Source organism: Lissotriton vulgaris, chromosome 8, assembly GCF_964263255.1.
Source record: "Lissotriton vulgaris chromosome 8, aLisVul1.2, whole genome shotgun sequence".
NCBI classification, from domain to species: Eukaryota; Metazoa; Chordata; class Amphibia; order Caudata; family Salamandridae; genus Lissotriton; species Lissotriton vulgaris.
In genome coordinates this window covers 102111390-102132508 of record NC_141696.1, presented here as the reverse complement: position 1 = coordinate 102132508, position 21119 = coordinate 102111390, and the positions used below count along the sequence as shown (strand labels likewise).

Here is a 21119-nt window from a genome sequence, read left to right as displayed (position 1 = left end):
CTGGGCCCGGTTGGGCCTTGGCACACCAGATGGGCCGGCCTGGAGCTCATCGTCCAAACTGTCCTGGGAGTCTACATCCGAGAGTCCATGTATCAGAGGTGGAGACTGGCTCTGCTGGTTGATGTTGTCCGCAGCAGCAAGATCTTCATCACCTGTGGATTCGTTGGAAAATGGTCAGTGTTGGTCGATGTGCAGGGATTGTGTTAGCTGCATGTCCTCTGCTGTCTGTACATTACACAATTGAGACAACTTTTGTATTCTTGTTACAGGCAATACTGGTTGTTATTACATGGTGCATGCCAACATCATGAACTCATACATGTCCTGTGTCAAAGCATCGCATGCAATTGGTGCCCTATGGAGTGTTGCAGGTCTCCCAGACAGAAACAGCTAGAGCTGTGAGGATGGCTACCTACCTGTTAGGTGAGGGTGAACAGTGCAATGGCTGACACATGCTCCTGGTTGGGGGAGGCCTCCATGCTGCTGGGGTGTGGGACAGGGGGGAAGCTGGGAGTAGTGATACTGTCCTCCCACCCCTACACAGTCCTCCAATACAAGATGGCTACCTACCTGTGAGTCTGTTTGATGAACAGTGCAATGGCTGACACATGCTCCAGGGTGGGGGAGGCCTCCATGCTGCTGGGGTGTGGGACAGGGGGCATGCTGGGTGTAGTGATACTGTCCTCCCACCCCCACACAGTCCTCCAATACAAGATGGCTACCTACCTGTGAGTCTGTTTGATAAACAGTGCAATGACTGACACATGCTTCATGGTGGGGGAGGCCTCGAAGCTGCTGGGGTGTGGGACAGGGGGCATGCTGGGAGTAGTGTTATAGACCTCCCACCTCCCACACAGTCCTCCAATACAAGATGGCTACCTACCTGTGAGTCTGTTTGATGAACAGTGCAATGGCTGACACATGCTCCAGGGTGGGGGAGGCCTCCATGCTGCTGGAGTGTGGATAAGGGGCATGCTCAGAGTGGTAGTGCAGGCCTCCCTCCCCCAAAGATTGAAGATGGCTGGCTACCTGTTAGGTGAGGGTGAACAGTGCAATGGTGTTTGGGTTGTGAAGGGAAGTACTTATCAGTGTGTTGTTTGGCATTTGTTTGTACTTACCAGCCTCCGTTCCCCCGGATACTCCTGTGAAACTCTCAGGATACAGTATGGCAAGCACCTTCTCCCCCCATGGTGTGAATGTTTTCTGTGGGATGGTAGGGCCACTGCCAGGCACGTTCGCCAGCTCCCAGTTCTTGCTCCTCTTCTCTTTGACAACCCTCTTGAGATCATGCCACTGCTTCATGATCTCCTTCTTGGATCTTGGGGTGGTCCCTACTGCATTGACCCTTTGTACTATCCTTTCCCACATTTGTGTCCTTGTGGCAAATGGTGTCTGTTGGACCAGGCTACCAAACAGTTGTGGTTCCACTCTCACCATCTCATTGACCATGACTGTCAACTCACCCTCTGTGAATTTTGGCATTTTCTGTGCTGCCATGGTGGTTGGTGTTTGCAGTGTTTGTCGGTGCAGGGTTGGGTGTGGTGGGTGTGGTGTTGAAGTGGGAGATGTGTTGTGTGCTGGGGAGTTTTTGGTGCTGGTGGTGGTGGTGATGTGTGTGTGCTGTGTTATTTTGCCTCTCCTCTCAGATCTGGTATATGCCCTTCTCTTCTGGAGTGTTGCAAAGAATTGTGGTCAGTGAAGGACCTGTATTTATACTCAGCTGTGTGGGTGTGTCCAATTGTGCCTTTGCTGTGAGGTGCATTGTGGGTGTTGTCCTGGGAGTATTTTTATAAAAAATGTTTTACTGGTATGTGTTTTGTGTATTTGCGGGGCATTGGTACTTTGATTTGTGCTCAGTTAGGCATCGTTGCAGTGTTTTTGCTTCGTCCGCCATGTTTTCCATGTACCGTCCGCGGCGGTGGCTATGCTGCAGCTCTTCCGCTGTCTCTCCCATTCACTGCAGTTTGATACCGCGGCGGTCGGAAATAGCGGTTCGTAGCGCGAGACTATCGGGGAAATCATAATTTCCCGTGCGGTGTCTCCGCTATGCTTGCGGCAGGGTGTAGCTTTTCCTCTGCTTTTCCGACCGCAGCGGTTGCTTTTTAGACATGACCGCACGCGTCGGACGGTTTTTGTTAGCCCGCTACCGCCATGGTCGGTCTTTTTTGGCGGTTGATCCTAATTTGACCGCCGGGTTATCCACGTTCTCGGCGGGCGTTTGTTTTCCGTCTCCATGGCGGTCGGGGTGATTTCCCGCCCGCCCTCCTAATGACCCCCTAAGCCACAGAAAACAAAATGGAGGAGTAAACACTGTCGAACAGATTAAACAGAAAGTTTAAATTAATACATTTAAAATATAAGTTCTCACATAAAATGAATCACAAAAAACATGAATAACAATGAAACTTTTCCCGTAAATTATGGTGACACACACATACAGCTATAAATAAGGGGAAGACACCATTTTGAAGCCAGTGGTCAACAGACTACCAGCAAGAGTAGACAGATTTCCTACATACTCTGACGATTACAGAAAAACGAGTACTCAGCAAATGCCATACATCAATTCTCCAAAGAACAAGTAAGTATAAAACATATAAGAAAAAATAATTACTTTAAAAAAATTAATATTATACATTTTAAAAATAGATTCATTATATTTTACAGTTTTCAACACACTAGAAAATCGAAACAACGAAGAGAATATTGAAAATCAAATAACGATATTAGTAGTAAGTTCATTTAAAAAAAAAGATTTTAATGAGTATATCACACAAAATGGATTTTTCTTTTAAAAATAATTCAAAGAAAGCTTTGATATGGGGCACAGTTCTATATTTATCTAAACAGCTTGACCAAACAGTGTTTTTAAAATTTGAAAAGAAGAAAGCCATAAATAAAATGTTTTCTGTAAAATATTAAAACATTAACAAAGCTAAACCTTGTCACGTTTTGAATATTTCAGCAAAATAAAACTATTTTACAAGAAATCTTTTAAAAAAAGATTGAAGAAAGACACCTACAATTTTTAAAGACATCTCTTTGAAAGGTAATCAAAGAGAATACAAAATAAATAATTTAATGTACAAATGAATGTTTTTTTGAACGTTTTTGCATATTTACCAGAATAATTTGACAACTGTGGAATGAAAAATAGAGACACAATTTAATGTCAAAATATCTTAAAGCAGTTTATCCATGAACTAATGAAATAATTTTTCATCCTTAAAATAGAGATTTAATATTTAGAAAATAAACAGTTTATTATACCTATATCCCACTACAGATATCTTCAAAGAAATATCAACTAGAAGAAACCAACAAAAAAAACAGCTGAAGACCATCCTCTTCTGAATACGAAACCATCTACAATACATCAAAACTAAAAAACTAAAGGTAAATACTAAATAAAAATGTTGAAAGAAATCAATTAACCACTTTAATTTCTCATAGAGTTACAATAAGCAGAAAAAAATGTATATTTTCTCTTTTGATTTTTAAACAGCTAAAAGAATTCAAAGGTCAACAAAGCAATCTGAAGATCATCAAAGTACATCTACAAAAACAAACAACCAACTTCTAAAGAGGTAAAACAAAATTAAAAAAAATCTAAAACATTTTTAAAAGTTAAACACGAGAAACATTTCAAAGCAGATTGAAATTTAAAAAGTATATGAAATATAAATAAATAAATAAACAGAACAGAGGTGTAAAAGTAGAGAAACTTCTTGATAGTGTAGAAGTAATAATTACTATTCAAACTGAAGGGTGGTGTATAAGGAGAGTAAGTGCTGGATAGAGTAGGAGTAATAATAGCTATTCTAAATGCATGAGGGTGTAAAAGTAGGGTTAGTGCTGTATGGATCAGGAGTATTAAAAACCATTCTAACTCCAGGAGGGTGTAAAAGTAGGGTAAGTGCTGGATAGTGCAGGAGTATTAATTACTATTCTAACTCCTGGGGGGTGTAAAAGTAGGGTAAATGCTGGATAGTGCAGGAGTATTAATAACTATTCTAACTCATAGAGGGTGTAAAAGTAGGGTAAGTGCTGGATAGTGTAGGAGTATTAATTACTATTCTAACTCCAGGGGGTGTTAAAATAGGGAAAGTGCTGGATAGTGCAGTAGTAATAATAAATATTCTAACTCCAGGGGGATGTAAAAGTAGGGTAAGTGCTGGATAGTGTAGGAATATTAATTACTATGCTAACTCCGGGGGCGGTTTAAAAGTAGGGTATGTGATGGATAATGCAGGAGTATTAATTACTATTCTAACTCCAGGGGGGTGTTAAAATAGGGAAAGTGCTGGATAGTGCACTAGTATTAATAACTTTTCTAACTCCAGGGGGGTGTAAAAGTAGGGTAAGTGCTGGATTGTGTAGGAGTATTAATTGCTATTCTAACTCCAGTAGGGTGTAAAAGTTGAGTAAGTGCTGGAAAGTGTAGGAGTATTAATTACTATTCTAACTACAGAGGGGTGTAAAAGTAGGGTAAGTGCTGGATAGTGTAGGAGTATTATTACTATTCTAACTCCAGGTGGGTGTAAAAGTAGGGTAAGTGATGGATAGTGCAAGAGTATTAATTACTATTCTAACTCCAGGGGGTGTAAAAGTAGGGTAAGTGCTGGACAGTGCAGGAGTATTAATTACTAGTGTAAGGTATTAATTACTAATCTAACTCCATGGAAGTATAAAAACTATTGGGGGATTAAAATTAGGGAACTAGGGAAGTGTAAAAATAAAAATACAATAAAAAATACAATAACTTTTAATTGAAAAAAATAAAAAAAACGTACCCATACATTTGTTGTAATAGCATGCGTTGCAATAGCATCTGCGTTGTAATAGCATCTGCGTTGTAATAGCATGCATTGTAATAGCATGCGTTGTTAAGGTATTTGCGTTGTAAAAGATTTGTTGTAAATGTATTGCGTTGAAAAAGTTGCGTTGTAATGTTTGTTCTCCGCTCAGAGCAAATCAGGGTTCCCACTAAAGCTGTTCTAGTTTCTGAAGGGGAGGGAGAAGTGACCACATTCGCTGTCTGGCCCCCTAACTTAAAAAAGTACTTACATTAACCCTTAGTGAATGGGACTAGAGTAGCAGTCCTGACGGATACAGGCGCCAGTGTCACTATGGTAAAAGACACTGGTTTCTCCAGGACAATACCTGAGTGGAAAAACCTATCCAGTCACCAATGCTGACAGTGTTGCAACAGACCATTGCATGGCTATGGTGACATTAGACTGGGGGAGGTTACTGGCCTGAAACAGATAGTGGTCTCTCCTAAACTTCCAGCTGCCTGTCTGCTTGGAAATTACCTGGAGACATCAGCACGGGCTGAGGTAAAGCTGAAAAGCCACGCAACCATGCTGCAAATCCATGAAATAGTGTGTGTGAAGAAAAGAGCACAAACTATAGCACAGTGTGAAAAAGAAGTGTTGGAGCCCAGAAGAATGGCCCAACCTTTCAAGAGGTACCAGCTTCTGAACAGCAAAAGACTCAGGACCCCTCTCCTCTGGGAGAGGGCTTGTCACCCAAAGAGGGAACTGAGCCCATGGGACTTGAAAATACCAGGTTGAGCTCCAGGGCCCAGAGGGACTCTCTAGGAACAGCTACGCCTTGGACAGCAGGTCTGTCCAACTCTTGAAGGCCTGCAACAGCAAGCTGCTGCACAAAAAAGGGAGATGTCAGTGGCTCCCACATGACCTATTGGGATGAGGGACACCTGTATACTGAGGCCAGAGACCCCAAACCTGGTGCCACAATGGAAGTGGTAGTGTCACAGGTGTACAGAGAATTTCTACTCACATTGACCCATGGCACCCCCCTAGCTGGGCACCTGGGCCAGACTAAAACAACGGAAAGGTGTGTAAGGCATTTCTACTGGCCCCCAATGTCCCAGAAAGTGGTAAAACAGGTAGACAACCAAAGGCCCCCCGTAATTCCACTACCAGTGGTTGGGGTTCCCTTTGAAAGGGTTGGTGTGGAAATAGTGGGTCCACTGGAACTACTCACAGCATCAGGAAACCAATACATACGGATAGTAGTGGATCATGTTACCAGGTATCCTGAGGCAATCTTCAGCCCCTGCAGTAGCCAAAGCCCTCATTTGTATATTTACCAGGGTAGGATTTCTTAAGGAGGTGGTATCAGACAGAGGTACCAATTTCATGTCTGCATACCTGAAACACATGTGAGATGAGTGTGGAGTGAACTACAAATTCACTACCCCTTATCATCCACAAATCAATGTCCTTGTTGAGAGATTCAATAAGATATTAAACGGCATGATCATGGGAAACCCTGAAAAACTCAAAAGGAGATGGGATGTCTTCTTGCCATGCCTGTTTGTCGCTTACAGAAAAGTGCCTCAGAAGGGAGTAGGGTTTACCCCCTTTGAACTTCTGTTTGGTCATCCTATAAGGGGATCACTTGCTCTTGTTAAAGAAGGTTTGGAGAGGCCTCTCCATGAACCTAAACAAGATGTGGTTGCCTCTGTTCCAAGATGGTAGAGTACATGGAAAAGGCATTCAAAAATCATGAGGCTAGCCAACAGCTCTAGATGTTGTGGTATGACAAAAAGCCGCACTGGAGGAGTTCCAACCTGGGCAAAAGGTGTGTGTTTTGGATCCTGCTGCTTCAAGGGTTCTCCAGGACAGGTTGAGTGCCCCATACCCAATCCTTGAAAAGAAAAGTGATATCACTTATTTGGTAGACCTGGGCAATAGGCAAGAGGGTGATCCATGTGAACTGCATTAATCTTTTCTGCAACAGGGATGATGCGTCCATGCTGTTGTTCAATGATGAGGATCAAGAGACAGAAAGTGAACCTCTCCCTGACCTCCTCTTCTTCAGTCCAAAAGATGGGTTAGTTGATGGTGTTATCTACTAAGAAAACCCTCACTGCCCAATGGCAGGCTGACTGTAGGCTTACAACAGTATGCTGGACTCTTCTCCTTAAGCCCTAGCCAGACACACTGGTGTGCCCATGATGTGGACACTGGAGACAGCTTACCTATCAAAACAAAGATCTATCGGCAGTAAGCAAAATGCTGGAGTTAGGGCTTATTGAGCCCTCTAAAAGTTCCTGGGCCAGCCCAGTGGTCTTAGTCCCCAAACCTCACCTCAGGGGGTAAAAAGATAGATGAGGTTCTATGTGGACTATACAGTTCTTAATGTTGTCACTAACGCAGATGTTCAACCCATACCCAGGGCTGAGGAGCTGACAGATAAGTTAGGGGCAGCCAAATTCTCAGCACCTCTGACTTAATTGCAGGGTACTGGCAGATTGGCCTGGCTTAAAAAGTCAAAGAGAAAACAGCATTCTCCACACCTGATGGGCATTATCAGTTTACTTTGGTTTAAAGAATGCCCCTGCTACTTTCCAAAGTTTGATGGATCAAGTCCTTGCTGGTTTGGAAACCTTCAGTGCAGCCTATCTTGATGACATTGCTGTCTTCAGCTCCTACTGGCAGAATCACCTGGTCCACCTGGAGAAGGTTTTACAGGCTCAGCAGCCTGCAGGCCTGATTATCAAGGCATCCAAGTGCCAGACAGGGCAGGATACTGTTGTATACCTGGGCCACCTTGTAGGTGGAGGTCAAGTGCAACCCTTACAACCCAAGATCCAGACAATTCTGGACTGGGAAGATTCAACAACCCAGACCCAAGTCAGGTCACTCCTTGGCTTGACTGGGTATTACAGGAGATTTGTGAAGGGGTATGGATCCATTGTTACACCCCTCACCGAATTTGCCTCCAAGAAAGTGCCAAATAAAGTGAACTAGACAGTTAGTTGTCAAAAGGCTTTTGACATGTTGAAAGAGGGGATGTACTCAGCACCTACTCTCAAAGCTTCAGACTACTCCAAGCAGTTCATTGTGCAGACTGATGCCTCTGAGCTAGGGATAGAAGCAGTCCTATCCCCGACCAATAATGATGGCAAGACCAACCTGTTGCTTTTATAAGCAGGCGGCTACTCCATAGGGAACAGCGTTGAAATGCTGTTGTGAGGGAGCCCTTTGCTGCGGTTTGGTCCCTGAAGAAGCTGCTACCCTACCTGTTTGGGACTCACTTCCTAATCCCAACTGACCACATAACTCTCAGATGGCTAATGTAAATGAAAGGTGAAAATCCCAAACTGCTGAGGTGGTCCATCTCCCTACAGGGAATGGACTTTACAGTGGATCACAGACCTGAGACTGCCCATGCCAATGCAGAGGGACTTTCCAGGTTCTTCCCCTTAGACAATGAAGACTCTCTTGGCAAAGGTTAGTCTCATCCTCTTTCGTTTGGGGGTGGCTTTGTAGGAAAGTACCCCTTTTTGCATGGTTACCTCCTTACCTTTTGCCAAATACCTGATGCCAACTTGAGTGGGTGTGTGCTGGGACCCTGCTAACCAGGGCACCACACCCGAGTTCTTTCCCAAAATTTTACCTTCATTTCCACAACTGTCACACCTCTGGGCCACATGTAAGTCCCTAGTAAAAAGTACTCCTTGTACCAAGGGCCTTGTGACAGAGAGAGCCTCTGAGGGCTGCAGCATATATTATGCAATACTCCACGATCCCTCACCTTAACACCCACACACTGCCATTGTAAGCTGCATGTTTTGGTGCAGACCAAACTGAAGAGTCGACATGGTACACATCCCTGTGTGCCATGCCCACCCACACTGCCTGAGACATGCTTAAGTCACCCCTCTAGCAGGCCTTACAGCCCTAAGGCAGGTTGCCCCATACCACAGGTCAGGGCACAGCTGCATGAGCAATATGCCCCTACAGTGTATGTACCATTCACATGCATTGTAAATGTAGTGAAGCCATTTTTAGTACATGGGCTGGGAGTTTGTCATTACTCTACTCTGTGCTCCATGATGGTTTTACTGAAAACTTGGAAGTTTGGTACTAAACTTATCAGCATAATAAACCCACACTGGTGCTGTTGGATGTATTATAAAATGCGTTCAGAAGGCATCTTAGAGATGTGCCCTAAAGAACTACCAACTTCTGGTGTATTGGCTGACTGGTCCCTGCCAGCCATCCACCACCAGGCAGGTTTCTGACCTCATGGGGTGTGAGCCTTTGTGCTCTCAGAGGTCAATGAACAAAGCCTACTCTGGGTGAATGTGTTTCACACCCACCCTTGGCAGGAGCAACAACATTTGGCAGTGAGCTTTAAAGGTTATCACCCTGTGATGTGCTGATATGGGCAGCTCCAAGTAGGGGAGATGCCCACCCCCTGTCCAGGCCCCACTTTTGACACCAGGACAGGCGGGAAAATGAGTACAAAGAGTACAAAGAGTAGGAGTGTCCCTCCCTTAGAAATTCTCCCTCTTGAATTGGAGAATTAGGTCCAATAGAAACCGGGATGTTCCCCTCTCCCCAAAGGGAGGGGACACCCAAAGAGTGTAGACACCCTAGGGGACTGTAGCCATTGGTTACTGCACCCGACCCCTGTAAGGCCCTGAAATGTTTTATTTGAGGGCACCCCTGAAACTTGTTCCTCAGATTCGACGGCCAAAAAGAAGAGGAAGGAAGATTATTGATATCAGACCAGGAACTGAACCGCTGCTGAAAGAACCCGGCAAGAACCCTGCCGCCTGTAGCTGGTTCAACAACCGGACCTGCTGTCCTTCCAGAAACCCCGCCAGGCTTCCAAGAAACCTCAGAGACCTCCCAGTCTTCAAACAATGTCCAAGAACCTCCTTATGGGCTAGAGGCACTAGTCCCCGTTGTCCACCGGTACAAAGACCGCAACAGTTGAAGACCGACACTTGTGTCAACGCAATTCACTACTGCAAACAGAACCCCAAGACCACAGCAGTAGAGGACTGACATCAGTCACCCAAGAAACCTCAGAGACCTCCCAGCCTTCAAACAATCTCCAAGAACCTCCCTTTGGACAAGAGGCGCTAGTCCTCGGCATCCGCCGGCACAAAGACGACAGTAGTTGAGGACCAACACTTGTGTCAATGCGACTCACTATTGCAAACAGAACCCCAAGACCGCAGCGATAGAGAACCAACACCCGGATGCAACTCTGCCCTTGAAGAATGGCAACCTAAGCCGTGTACTTACCCGCTGATGCATAACACAGTTTTCCTTCCTTAGGATTGCATTGCACTCTATGGATTACCTGCAACTGTCTATCTTGTACTAGTACTGAATGTTACTGTTTTGAATCGACAATACTATAAAGTATTCCTACAGCCTTTTTGGAAGTATTACCTACCTGTAACTGAGTTCAACTTGGTTCCTAGGAATATTAGTAACTAAAAGTAATATATTTCCACAAACATTGGCCTGGAGTCCATCTTTGAGTGTGTGTTCCTTCTTTTTATGAGTATGTACACTATATGCATTCACACTCCGATAAGCTTAACTGCTCAGCCCAGCTACCTCTAAATTGAGAGTAAGGTATTATCTACCTTAATCTCTGCCTTACTTTTGGGGACTCGCTGGACTCTGTGCACACTATACCTCTTTTTGGTATAGTATACAGAGCCGGCTTCCTACATGCTGGAAATGATTTGTACCACGTAGTTACACCTGTAATTTGATGCTCCTGTAGAATAATCTTTAAATGTGTTTCACGAGCAAGGACAATGACCTTCCCAAGCTGTTCACATTGGAGTAACTCAAGACTTACCTAGCTGTCTAGGCAGAATCTTCCACCGTAGTAGTAACAGGTAGTGTTCCTCAGAAGCTCCATGTTGTAGAAGTTTGAGATTTCCTAATTTTATTTGTTTGCAACAGTTTTGTTCTGCTTAATGCTGAATGGTTTCAACTGTGAGAATCATGTTCAATTGTACTAAATGGATGAAATCCTTCATTCTGAACCCTATGTAAGTGTGCTTTTATATGTGTGGTGAGCTCCTTTCCACTGGTCCTAGGAGGTGAATTTATGTCTGATTGGTCTCTCATTTTAAACTTTACTGTGTTCTCTGATATTCTCTGTTTTTAACTGAGTTTTGCACCCTGATTATTGAATGATTAATTGACTGATTGATTTTGGCTGTATTACTAGATTTATGTATGACTTACAATCTGAAGAAAATCGTTACGGTTGAACTCTTCCCTATCTGTCATTCTAGTATGACCAAATGGGTTCTACATGCCTGAAGTGAACTTGTCATTTAAATGCATTAAATAGAAACTGGTCCAGCGGGGAGTTCCAAAATCCATATGGGGTTTATACTTCTCTTGGTCCATAAAGTCACCAGCAGTGGAAACTAGGTGTAGTGTGACATCATAACCAGTTATTTTATGGCTTTGAAAGAAGGATTCATCACAGTCGTTGGGGTTCGGGCTGCTTATTCCCTAGGGGTCTTGTCAGTCTGGTGGAGCAGGCCAACTCAGACGCATCTTATTTTGAAATCAGTGAAACATGTAGAATTGATGTGAATAACACAAATCCTTTGTAACTGTGTATAACAGACTTTAAGTCATGTTTCCTTTCATTGCCCTTGTTTAGATAAAGAAACCTCCAGCTCTTTCATTTGTGGATCAAACTTTTGTAATCTGCATTGCTCGACTGCGCTGCATCCCTGTTCTATGTTCAGGCCACGAGAACTACTAGCTGCTTGCCCTGTGCTGGGAAGGGAAAATGTAGGAAATGCTGCTCCAGTGCTCTGAGGGCATCCAAGTAATAGCTCTGTCCGCTTTGTGCCGCTGCCAAGAAGTCACTTTGATGACCGCCATGTTATGTATAAATTGATGAAGAGATACAGGGGGGATGTAGTGCCAGAATATTGTCTTCCATAAATACTCTGTCCTAAATATCATTTTTGCAAATATTGTCCCAATTGAGTTAATCGAAAACCTACACCCAGTGGCACAATATTTATGTAGGCAATGTTTAGGACACAATATTTATGTCACACAGTATATTCTGACACAGGACAACAGGCACTCTCAGGAACCCCTGACACATGCTCATGATGCTTGCCAGTAAAATACAGCCCAGACTGGTTTTCCATGATGTTCAAGGTACTCCTGATCCCCTTATCAGCAACTCCAAACTGAGCACTAAATTCACTTGTGGAAATGCTGTCACTGGGCGGCAACAGTATTACCCTAGGGGGAGGGTGGGCGATTTTTCCTCCTAGTTTTATCGCCCACCTGGTAAAGAAGGTCTATGTTTTCCCACTGAAGAGGGTTAAATAAAATTTAAAAAAACAAAATCAGGCTCTGCTAGATGTCCTTTTAAGAAACAATGCAGTTCTGTGATACACAAGCTACTCATTCTTTATTTGAATTTTGATTGTTTTTTTTATTTTGTTTTTATCTGCAGGTAACAGCCGCAACGGATACATTTAACAATGGGTTTGGCTATTTTCTGTGCCCTTCTCTCTGTGTTTATCTCCCTGGGAAATTTTCAGGTAAAAGTTATATAATTAGATGTATTGCAATCCTATCTAACAGAAAGCTTGGTGCACATGAAAAAACAATAGCATTGTAAGTCATTCGTAATAGCCCGGGGGAGGAGGGGTAACCCTCAGCATGGAGTAGAGAGTGAACACTTTAACAAAACACTCTGTGTGACATGCGCTATTGGTGAAAACAGTTAGCAATATTGAACCATATCTGACTAGGGATATAACTCGCCATCAACACCGATTGATGACCTATTTTAGATTACATTTATTTCACCGTCTGGTCCCTTTTAATTGTGATTGTTTTAAGCACTCTGATTTGCCTCCCAGCAACTGCGATAACATATCGATCAATGACAAATTACATATGGTTATGTTCTGCTCAAAATATAGTAACCAATGATACAAATTCATACACCCAATCTTATTACTGCTGAATTTTAAACAAGTTAGGCCAACCTTACTTTTTTAACAGCTGCTGAACTCACCCTTTCCTTGCTTTTTCCTTGTACGTTTTCTGGTGGGAGTTCTAAAATAGGAATGATTATGGTGCTTCCATTTTGTATGTTGTTTTAGAATGAACTGGCTTTTATGGTTTTATCTATAAAATCGAATAAAGATTATGATGATGATGATGATGCATGAACACTTCTTCTGCTGTCAAGATGGTGGGATGCTCTACAAGCTGCTGCTATATGTGTGGACATGCAGAACCCCAAAATCTCAACTCAACTCAATATTTTACCTCTTCTGGAATTCAACTAGTTGATGAATCAGAGACAATGTTATACCTCAATTTCATGAAGCAATGTGTCCCCCCAAAAAGGCACAACCTGCCAACAGTTCAATAATTGCAAAACGATCATTTAATTAAAAAAAGAGCTCACTCACTAAACAAAAGAATAGTTAAAATATTTATTTAAAAAAAATCAAAGATAGTACAAATTGTTTAAATTAAATACTTTAAAGGCTTATCAGCATTTAAAGCAAATACCGAAAAGGCAGACTCAAAAATGATTCTTCGTCCCAGATGAGCAGCAAAATCAATAGAAAATAAGGAAGCATCCCTAGTAGCATAAGAATGATTTTCCCAGAGTTCTCCAAATCAGGGATTTTTATACACTCTTTCTTCATATTAAATTAGCAAAGCTATGAACTCGAAATGGCACAATTGAAAGGTTCCTTTATTCTGCAAATCAGAATACCTAACCTACATTTCACATTGCCTTAACATTGAGGCACCATCCCACTATATGAATATTGATTCTGAACATTATAACCTAATGTGATCCAGCGATGACAGGAAGAAATAGTTGCATGAACAACAGCAAAACATTCTATGAATGAATAGACCACAGCACGCCAGTGGAAGATCCTTGAAAATAGCAACATTTTGTGATCAAGCTTCATCATGATCAGCAAAAACAGGAAATAACAACATAAATGGAATCAAACCTAGCTTGTTTCTGGGTGCCTATTCTCTGTGGACAGCCTGGGGAGTGAAATGAGCAGGGGGAAAGTCAAAGGAGGGGAAGGAGAAGAGAGGAGAAAGCATCTGTCTTTACTAAAATGGAGACAAAACTCACCATGGGGCATAACAAATACACATGTGGGAAACACACTTTAATATATCATAGGAAATGTGTTCCAAAAACAATAGTTTTATATCCGTTTCAAGATATGTGAAATGCCTAAACAGCAATAATTCTAAAGATTGCATATGTCATTGTTGATGCACAAAAATATTAACCTGACATGATCTTCTAATAATACCCCTCTTATTTATTTCATAATCACCAAAACCAAGCATTCTTAAACAGTTATAAAACAGTATCCATCATTTTCTTCTCCTTTAGGATTGATTCCTCCATCATATTCAACCGGTTGCATTCATAGTCTTGGATATCACCCAGCTCATATTCTTCCCTTTTCCTCTCTCATGAGTTTTTTCTTTCTTTGCACCCACACCTCTGAAAAATTACTCCAGAATTTTTAAACAAAAGACAATTGCAGAAATCAACACAGTTCCGTAGGTTAGTTTAAATCTCCCCCCCCCATACCTCCCCCACGGGATTTGTACTATGTACTAACGTTGTTAAACCCCTTTCCTGTCTTACTAACCAAGTAACCTACTAATTCCCATAAGCCATGGTCTTCTAAAGCCTTTATCTGGTGTGAGATATTTGTTATATCAATTTTGTACGTCTTAATAACTCTGCAATTATGGGGTATAAAAGTGCAATATTTCCTAACATTTAATACACTGCAAATACCTCCTTCCTTCGAGAAAAGGATAGTTAATGCAAAACCGTTTAGCATTATAATTGTGCTCATAGCAACAAACTCAGAAATAATCTGTGTAAATGTTACTTTTGTGTTGTAAGCCAACCTATTTACTAATGTAGACAGTCTGCTAATTTATGTGTAATTCACAGCAATCCCATCAGGCGGAATGATAGCTCCTAAAATGTTCTAATGCTATCTACCCAAAATCATGCTTTACTCTCTTCAAACTGAGACCATCATTCATACCATGCTCATGATGAACCTTAGGAAATACTAAAGCCAGATTACAAGAACACACCCATTTAAGCTGCAGGTTGAAATAAACGTACATATTAGACCCCCCTCTAAAAATCGATTTTTCGCCAACCAGGATATCACCACTCACCACATAACTTATTTCATGTTTGCTCTCGCCGACATATTCTAAAAAACCCTCTCCCTGAAGGTTCATGATGTACCACACTCATCTTACCCTCTTTTACATGCTCCATTCTCGAGTTTAGATTCAAATCTGAGGGTCGATATTATTCCTCAGCCGCTATCTGCTTTCCTATCTACATCTCCGTTTTTCTTTATCTTTGTGTTGTGTTTGTCTTTTTCAGGCTGTCAATAAAGCGCCGGGACACTCTTTTGAGTAGCCGAGCGCTATAAAAGACCCAATTAACATAACATAACATAACATAACATTAATATTTCATTCCTCCAAGCTCTCAGAATCTTTGCTCTCCTTTCACTATAGTACCTGACAAACTTTCACTCACCTGCACTCTAACCACATACATACATTCAATTCATGTTTTTAGTATCAGAGTTAGTTTGTGCAATTGTATTAAAAAATGTATCTTAAGTTAGTTTATCCTCTTCTCCCTCGTTGACAGGTAAGTTCTCAAGCAAAATGTAAAAATTTGGCAAATATGTTGGCAAAGACTTATGCTTATTAAAAACGCTAATTAACACATTGCAGGACAACCCATAGGATATCAGCAGCTGAAAATAGATACAGCTTTCACCTGCAAAGGAAGGAATAAAAGTACATATGATACAGTTTTTCACCCCTGTAATTTCCACATATTTACCCATCATATTAGTATAAAGATTATTATTGAAACCACTAGCTAAACTTTAGCTATATGTCAGTGTATTAGCAAACTTATTATGTACTGTAGAAGGTTCAGCTTTGGTGGAAACACATCCCACCTGGGAAATAAAGCACAATAACCCAATTGGGACTATTAATAGCATTATCAAAGATATCTAGATAAAGGTTTACAGCAATGAGGATCTGACCTAATGGCTAGGGCAGTCAACCTCGAATCTGGGGAAGACGGTTCGAATCAAGATCATGTAATTCTGGGCACATCACTTTATTTCCCTCAGCCTAACAAAAATGAGTGTATCTCTCTGTAACTCAACTGGTGCTCATTTAAAGCGCTCTGAAACCTTCTGGTCTAGTTCGCTCTATATAAAAAAAAATTAAAAAATATTTACTCTAGGCTATTTCTACTGGGACAAAAATCTAAATTGTCTTTCAAAATAATAATACATCTTGGTTCTTCTTATTTCACTTTTTGAAATAATAATCAAAAATCAAAACAGTTTTCAAACTTATTTGTTTCAGATTCTTTACAATGTGCAACTAACGTCAGCACTTTCAAATTTCAGATTTGGAGGCCCTTCTTCTTCTTCCAGATTACTTTCAAAGCTATATAGACACTTGTTTATTGTACTACAGTTCTCACAGTTTTCATTGTCTGCTTCTTCTTTTGATACTGATACAACATATGCCCACTTAGGCGAAGAAACAACAAGGGGCCTTGACTCTACTCAGTAAGGCTGAGCCAATATACGAAAACCAACACAAATGCCAATACTGAACACGACTTAACAAACCAATCCAATATAGGACCAATGAAACTAAATCAAAGGTTCCACACCAATCATATTTGAATTCTTAATTTTTTTGCAAAATCCTTTGAATTACTTTCAGATATTACAAAAACTTCAACTGTTTTGCTCAAGTTTGAAGTTTAGACAAACACTTACTCCAACTACAAATAATCACCATAGAGACACCACACTCACTCGGTCATTTCCTACAATCACTCCACACTCAATCATAACCCATTCAACAATCCGAGCAACCTACAAAAAGTTCACCAACCGGTTAAGCCATGATGATTAATTTTTTTGGGGGGAGGCAAAACCAAGAAGGGAACACAGCGCAATAAGCCAAACAACGACAAACTTATACTACAGACTTAAAAAGGCACACATAATAATAACACTAATAGCTTCCACAGGGAACAAGCAGTTATTTACAGTGTACCAACAACAAATTAATTTTCAACACGTTTGTTTGACATAAAACAAAGCTAGTTTGATGCGTTTCGTACCCAATTAATAGCAGGGTTCTCTTCAGGACCAAAAAATCTAAAGGAAACGATAAACACGTTCTCTTACTAGTCAGGTCACATAGAATAAGCAACCAGCATAAATACAACATCCCAGGTGTTAAACCGGCATATCTTAGTCAAGAATCATAGGAGCCTAATCTGCTCTGTAAATCACCAGTGTGTCTGTAAATTTATATAAATAAAAATGTAACTGTTCGTTTGTTCAAAATCTCAAATCTCTGAAAGTTCTTCACCGATTGCTTTGAAATTTTGACACAACGTAACATCGCTCAACAGCTCATGGAAGCCGATAACTCTCCCAGAGAACTGTTTAGGATTCTTGAAACTTTTGTAAAACCTATGGCATGTATATGCCCAGACGACTTCTCACAAAGTCTATGTGAAGAAGTGTCATCTTATTTTGAAAACAAAATAGAATCCATCTATGGAAAAATCCTAGTATCGCAACCAAACAGCGATTCCCAAAATGCCTCCTCCCTCAATGAGAACATAAACCTTACCTTAACTACATTCCCTCCTATTAACACTGAAGAGCTTGATACAATAATGACCCAAGTCAAATCTGGATCTCCGGATGACCTTATTCCTGTTAAAATCTTAACCCCCCTCCGCACCCTGATAGCCCCCTACATTCAGGATATTATCAACCAGTCTCTTAAAGAGGGAAAAGTACCAACTGAATGGAAAAGAGCAGTGGTGAACCCAATCCGCAAGAATGCGGCCCTCCCATGGACGGAGCTTTCCAACCTCCGTCCTATCTCCCTTCTACCTTACTACAGCAAGATGGCCGAGAAACATGTCAACGCACACCTGTCCAACTACATCGAGGCAGCGGGCGGCCTAGACCACTCACAATCTGGTTTTAGGCCCAACCATAGCACCGAATCAGCCCTTCTGTCAGTGACAGATAACATCAGAATGTCACTTGACAGAGGGAGCTCAGTGATTTTGGTGCTATTGGATTTGTCCGCTGCCTTCGACACGGTGTCGCACGAAGTTCTTCTCGGCCGTCTGAAGGGAGCTGGAGTAGAAGGGACCGCCCTTGCGTGGCTGGAAAGCTTCCTCGAAGACAGACAACAAGGTGTCAAATTAGGCTCCTATAAATCTGTCTGCAGGAAGCTCACCAAGGGGGTGCCACAGGGCTCATGTCTAAGCCCCACGTTATTCAACGTATATGTGGCCCCCCTGGCAGAGATTATTAGATCTCACGGGTTCTCACCAATCTCTTACGCTGACGACACTCAGCTGCTTTTCCCCTTTCAAACCATTACACCCGCAGTCATGCAATCTTTCCAAGACGGTATGAGAGCGGCGGCAGGTTGGATGGCCCAGAACTTCCTCCAATGCAACGTGACCAAAACTGAGGTCATGCTGTTTGGAGGGGCCACCCTGCTCTGGTCCCCGGAATGGTGGCCACTTGAGCTTGGACCTGTCCCAGCGCCTACACAAACCATCAAAAACCTGGGGGTACGCCTAGACCAAACTCTGATCATGAAAGATCACGTCAGTCAGGTTGCGGGAACGTGTTTCCGTACAATTGGTCTTCTACGGCGTATCTTCCCTTTCCTACCAAACACCCATAGGAAGACGCTGGTTCAGGCACTAGTCCTTGGACGGGTGGACTATTGTAATAGTCTACTCATTTCCGCCAACCAGGAACAACTTTGCAGACTGCAGGTGGTACAGAACACCGCGGCAAGACTTGTCCTGAATGCTCCCCCCGTACCCCTTCCCGCCCCCTCCTTTCCCACCTTCACTGGCTTCCAGTGCGACAGCGGGTTCAGTTTAAACTCTGCTGCATCATGCATAAATGTATCTACGGGTCTGGTCCCAAATATCTGAAGGATATCTTCCTTCCCTACTCTCCTGGACGCACTCTACGCTCCAGCAACACTATGTTGCTATATGTACCTAAAATAAACAGAGCAAGACAGGGTGGCCGTGCCCCCTCCCTTAAAGGTCCAATGCTGTGGAATTCCCTCCCCTTCCAGCTAAGACAAACTCCTAATCTTCTCAATTTCAGGAAGAAACTGAAAACTTACCTATTCACACAGGATTAATTTAGCCTCCCCTCTGCCTTTTCCGATCTATAGTTTCTGTCTAACTCACCCAGAAGCCACGCGCGGAGATACCCCTTCGGGGCTGATTCTCGCGCGATACAAGACTATAAATAAATAAATAAATAAACGTTGCATTCGAATACGCGCGTGTTTTTATATACACAACGTTGGATTCGAATACGTGCATGGCGAATTCGCGCATGTTTTTAATCAAAAGCATAAACAGACACATAAAAATGTCAATATGCATTTGATAAAAATCTTAAATCTACGAAAGTTCTTCACCGATTGATTTGAAATTTTGACACAACGTTGAATTCGAATAAGCGTGTGTTTATATATACACAATGGTGGATTTGAATACGCGCGTTTCAAAAACGCGCATTTTATACTATAAAGGACGAACAGACCCTATCGATTGGGTTGCTGCGCAACAACTACAGTAGACTCATAGAGACAATAGTCTACATATATTAGGATGGACAGTTGGTGTCAGGATGGCAGACCGGGAAGTGGGTGGAGGGAGTGGAGAGGAGTTGGTTCACTTGGCAACATTAAAAAAGGACGCATAGAGACAATAGTCTACATATATTAGGATGGAGAGTTGGTGTCAGGATGGCAGACTGGGAAGTGGGTGGAGGGAGGAGGGAGGAGTTGGTTTACTTTGCAACATTAGCACGTGTTTAGATATACACAACCTTGGTTTCGAATACGTGCGTGTCCAATACACACGTGTTTTTAATCGAAAGGCCGTACAGACCCTATCGATTTGGTTGCTGTGCAACAAATACAAGGGACGCATATAGACAATAGCCTACATATATTAGGATGGACAGTTGGTGTCAGGATGGCAGACCGGGAATTGGGTGGAGGGAGGGGGGAGGAGTTGGTTCACTTTGCAACCCGAACAGACCCTATCGATTTGGTTGCTGCGCAACAAATTCAAGGGACGCATATAGACAATAGTCTACATATATTAGGATGGACAGTTGGTGTCAGAATGGCAGACCGGGAAGTGGGTGGAGGGAGGGAGGTGGAGTTGGTTCACTTTGCAACATTAGCGCATCAGACCGGGAAGTGGGTGGAGGGAGGGGGAGGAGTTGGTTCACTTGGCAACATTAAGAAAGGACGCATAGAGACAATAGTCTACATATATTAGGATGGAGAGTTGGTGTCAGGATGGCAGACTGGGAAGTGGGTGGAGGGAGGAGGGAGGAGTTGGTTTACTTTGCAACATTAGCACGTGTTTAGATATACACAACCTTGGTTTCGAATACGTGCGTGTCCAATACACACGTGTTTTTAATCGAAAGGCCGTACAGACCCTATCGATTTGGTTGCTGTGCAACAAATACAAGGGACGCATATAGACAATAGCCTACATATATTAGGATGGACAGTTGGTGTCAGGATGGCAGACCGGGAATTGGGTGGAGGGAGGGGGGAGGAGTTGGTTCACTTTGCAACCCGAACAGACCCTATCGATTTGGTTGCTGCGCAACAAATTCAAGGGACGCATATAGACAATAGTCTACATATATTAGGATGGACAGTTGGTGTCAGAATGGCAGACCGGGAAGTGGGTGGAGGGAGGGAGGTGGAGTTGGTTCACTTTGCAACATTAGCGCATCAGACCGGGAAGTGGGTGGAGGGAGGGGGAGGAGTTGGTTCACTTGGCAACATTAAGAAAGGACGCATAGAGACAATAGTCTACATATATTAGGCTGGACAGTTGGTGTCAGGATGGCAGACCGGGAAGTGGGTGGAGGGAGGGGAGAGGAGTTCGTCACTTTGCAACATTAGCACGTGTTTATAAATTCACAACGTTGGATTAGAATACGCGTTTGTCAAATACGCTCGTTTTTAATCGAAAGGCCGAACAGACCCTATCGATTTGGTTGCTGCCCAACAAATACAAGGGACGCATATAGACAATAGCCTACATATATTATGATGGACAGTTAGTGTCACGATGGCAGACCGGGA

General features: G+C 42.5%; 1 protein-coding gene across 3 annotated transcripts in view; it reads left to right on the top strand.

Annotated features, from left to right (window-relative positions):
* The window catches only part of LOC147693532 (ecto-ADP-ribosyltransferase 5-like), a 486224-nt gene that overhangs the window by 263784 nt on the left and 201321 nt on the right, over window positions 1-21119 (top strand). The window contains exons 2-4 of one of the 3 annotated variants that reach the window (XM_086933751.1): window positions 3287-3396; window positions 3506-3587; window positions 12292-12379. The exons of 1 other annotated variant lie outside the window; for it this stretch is intronic. In XM_086933751.1, coding sequence (XP_086789877.1) covers window positions 12320-12379 — 60 coding nt within the window. In that variant the 5' untranslated portion in view covers window positions 3287-3396; window positions 3506-3587; window positions 12292-12319. The remainder of the gene's footprint in view (window positions 1-3286; window positions 3397-3505; window positions 3588-12291; window positions 12380-21119) is intronic. One more of the 3 variants, XM_086933750.1, reaches the window with a different exon arrangement.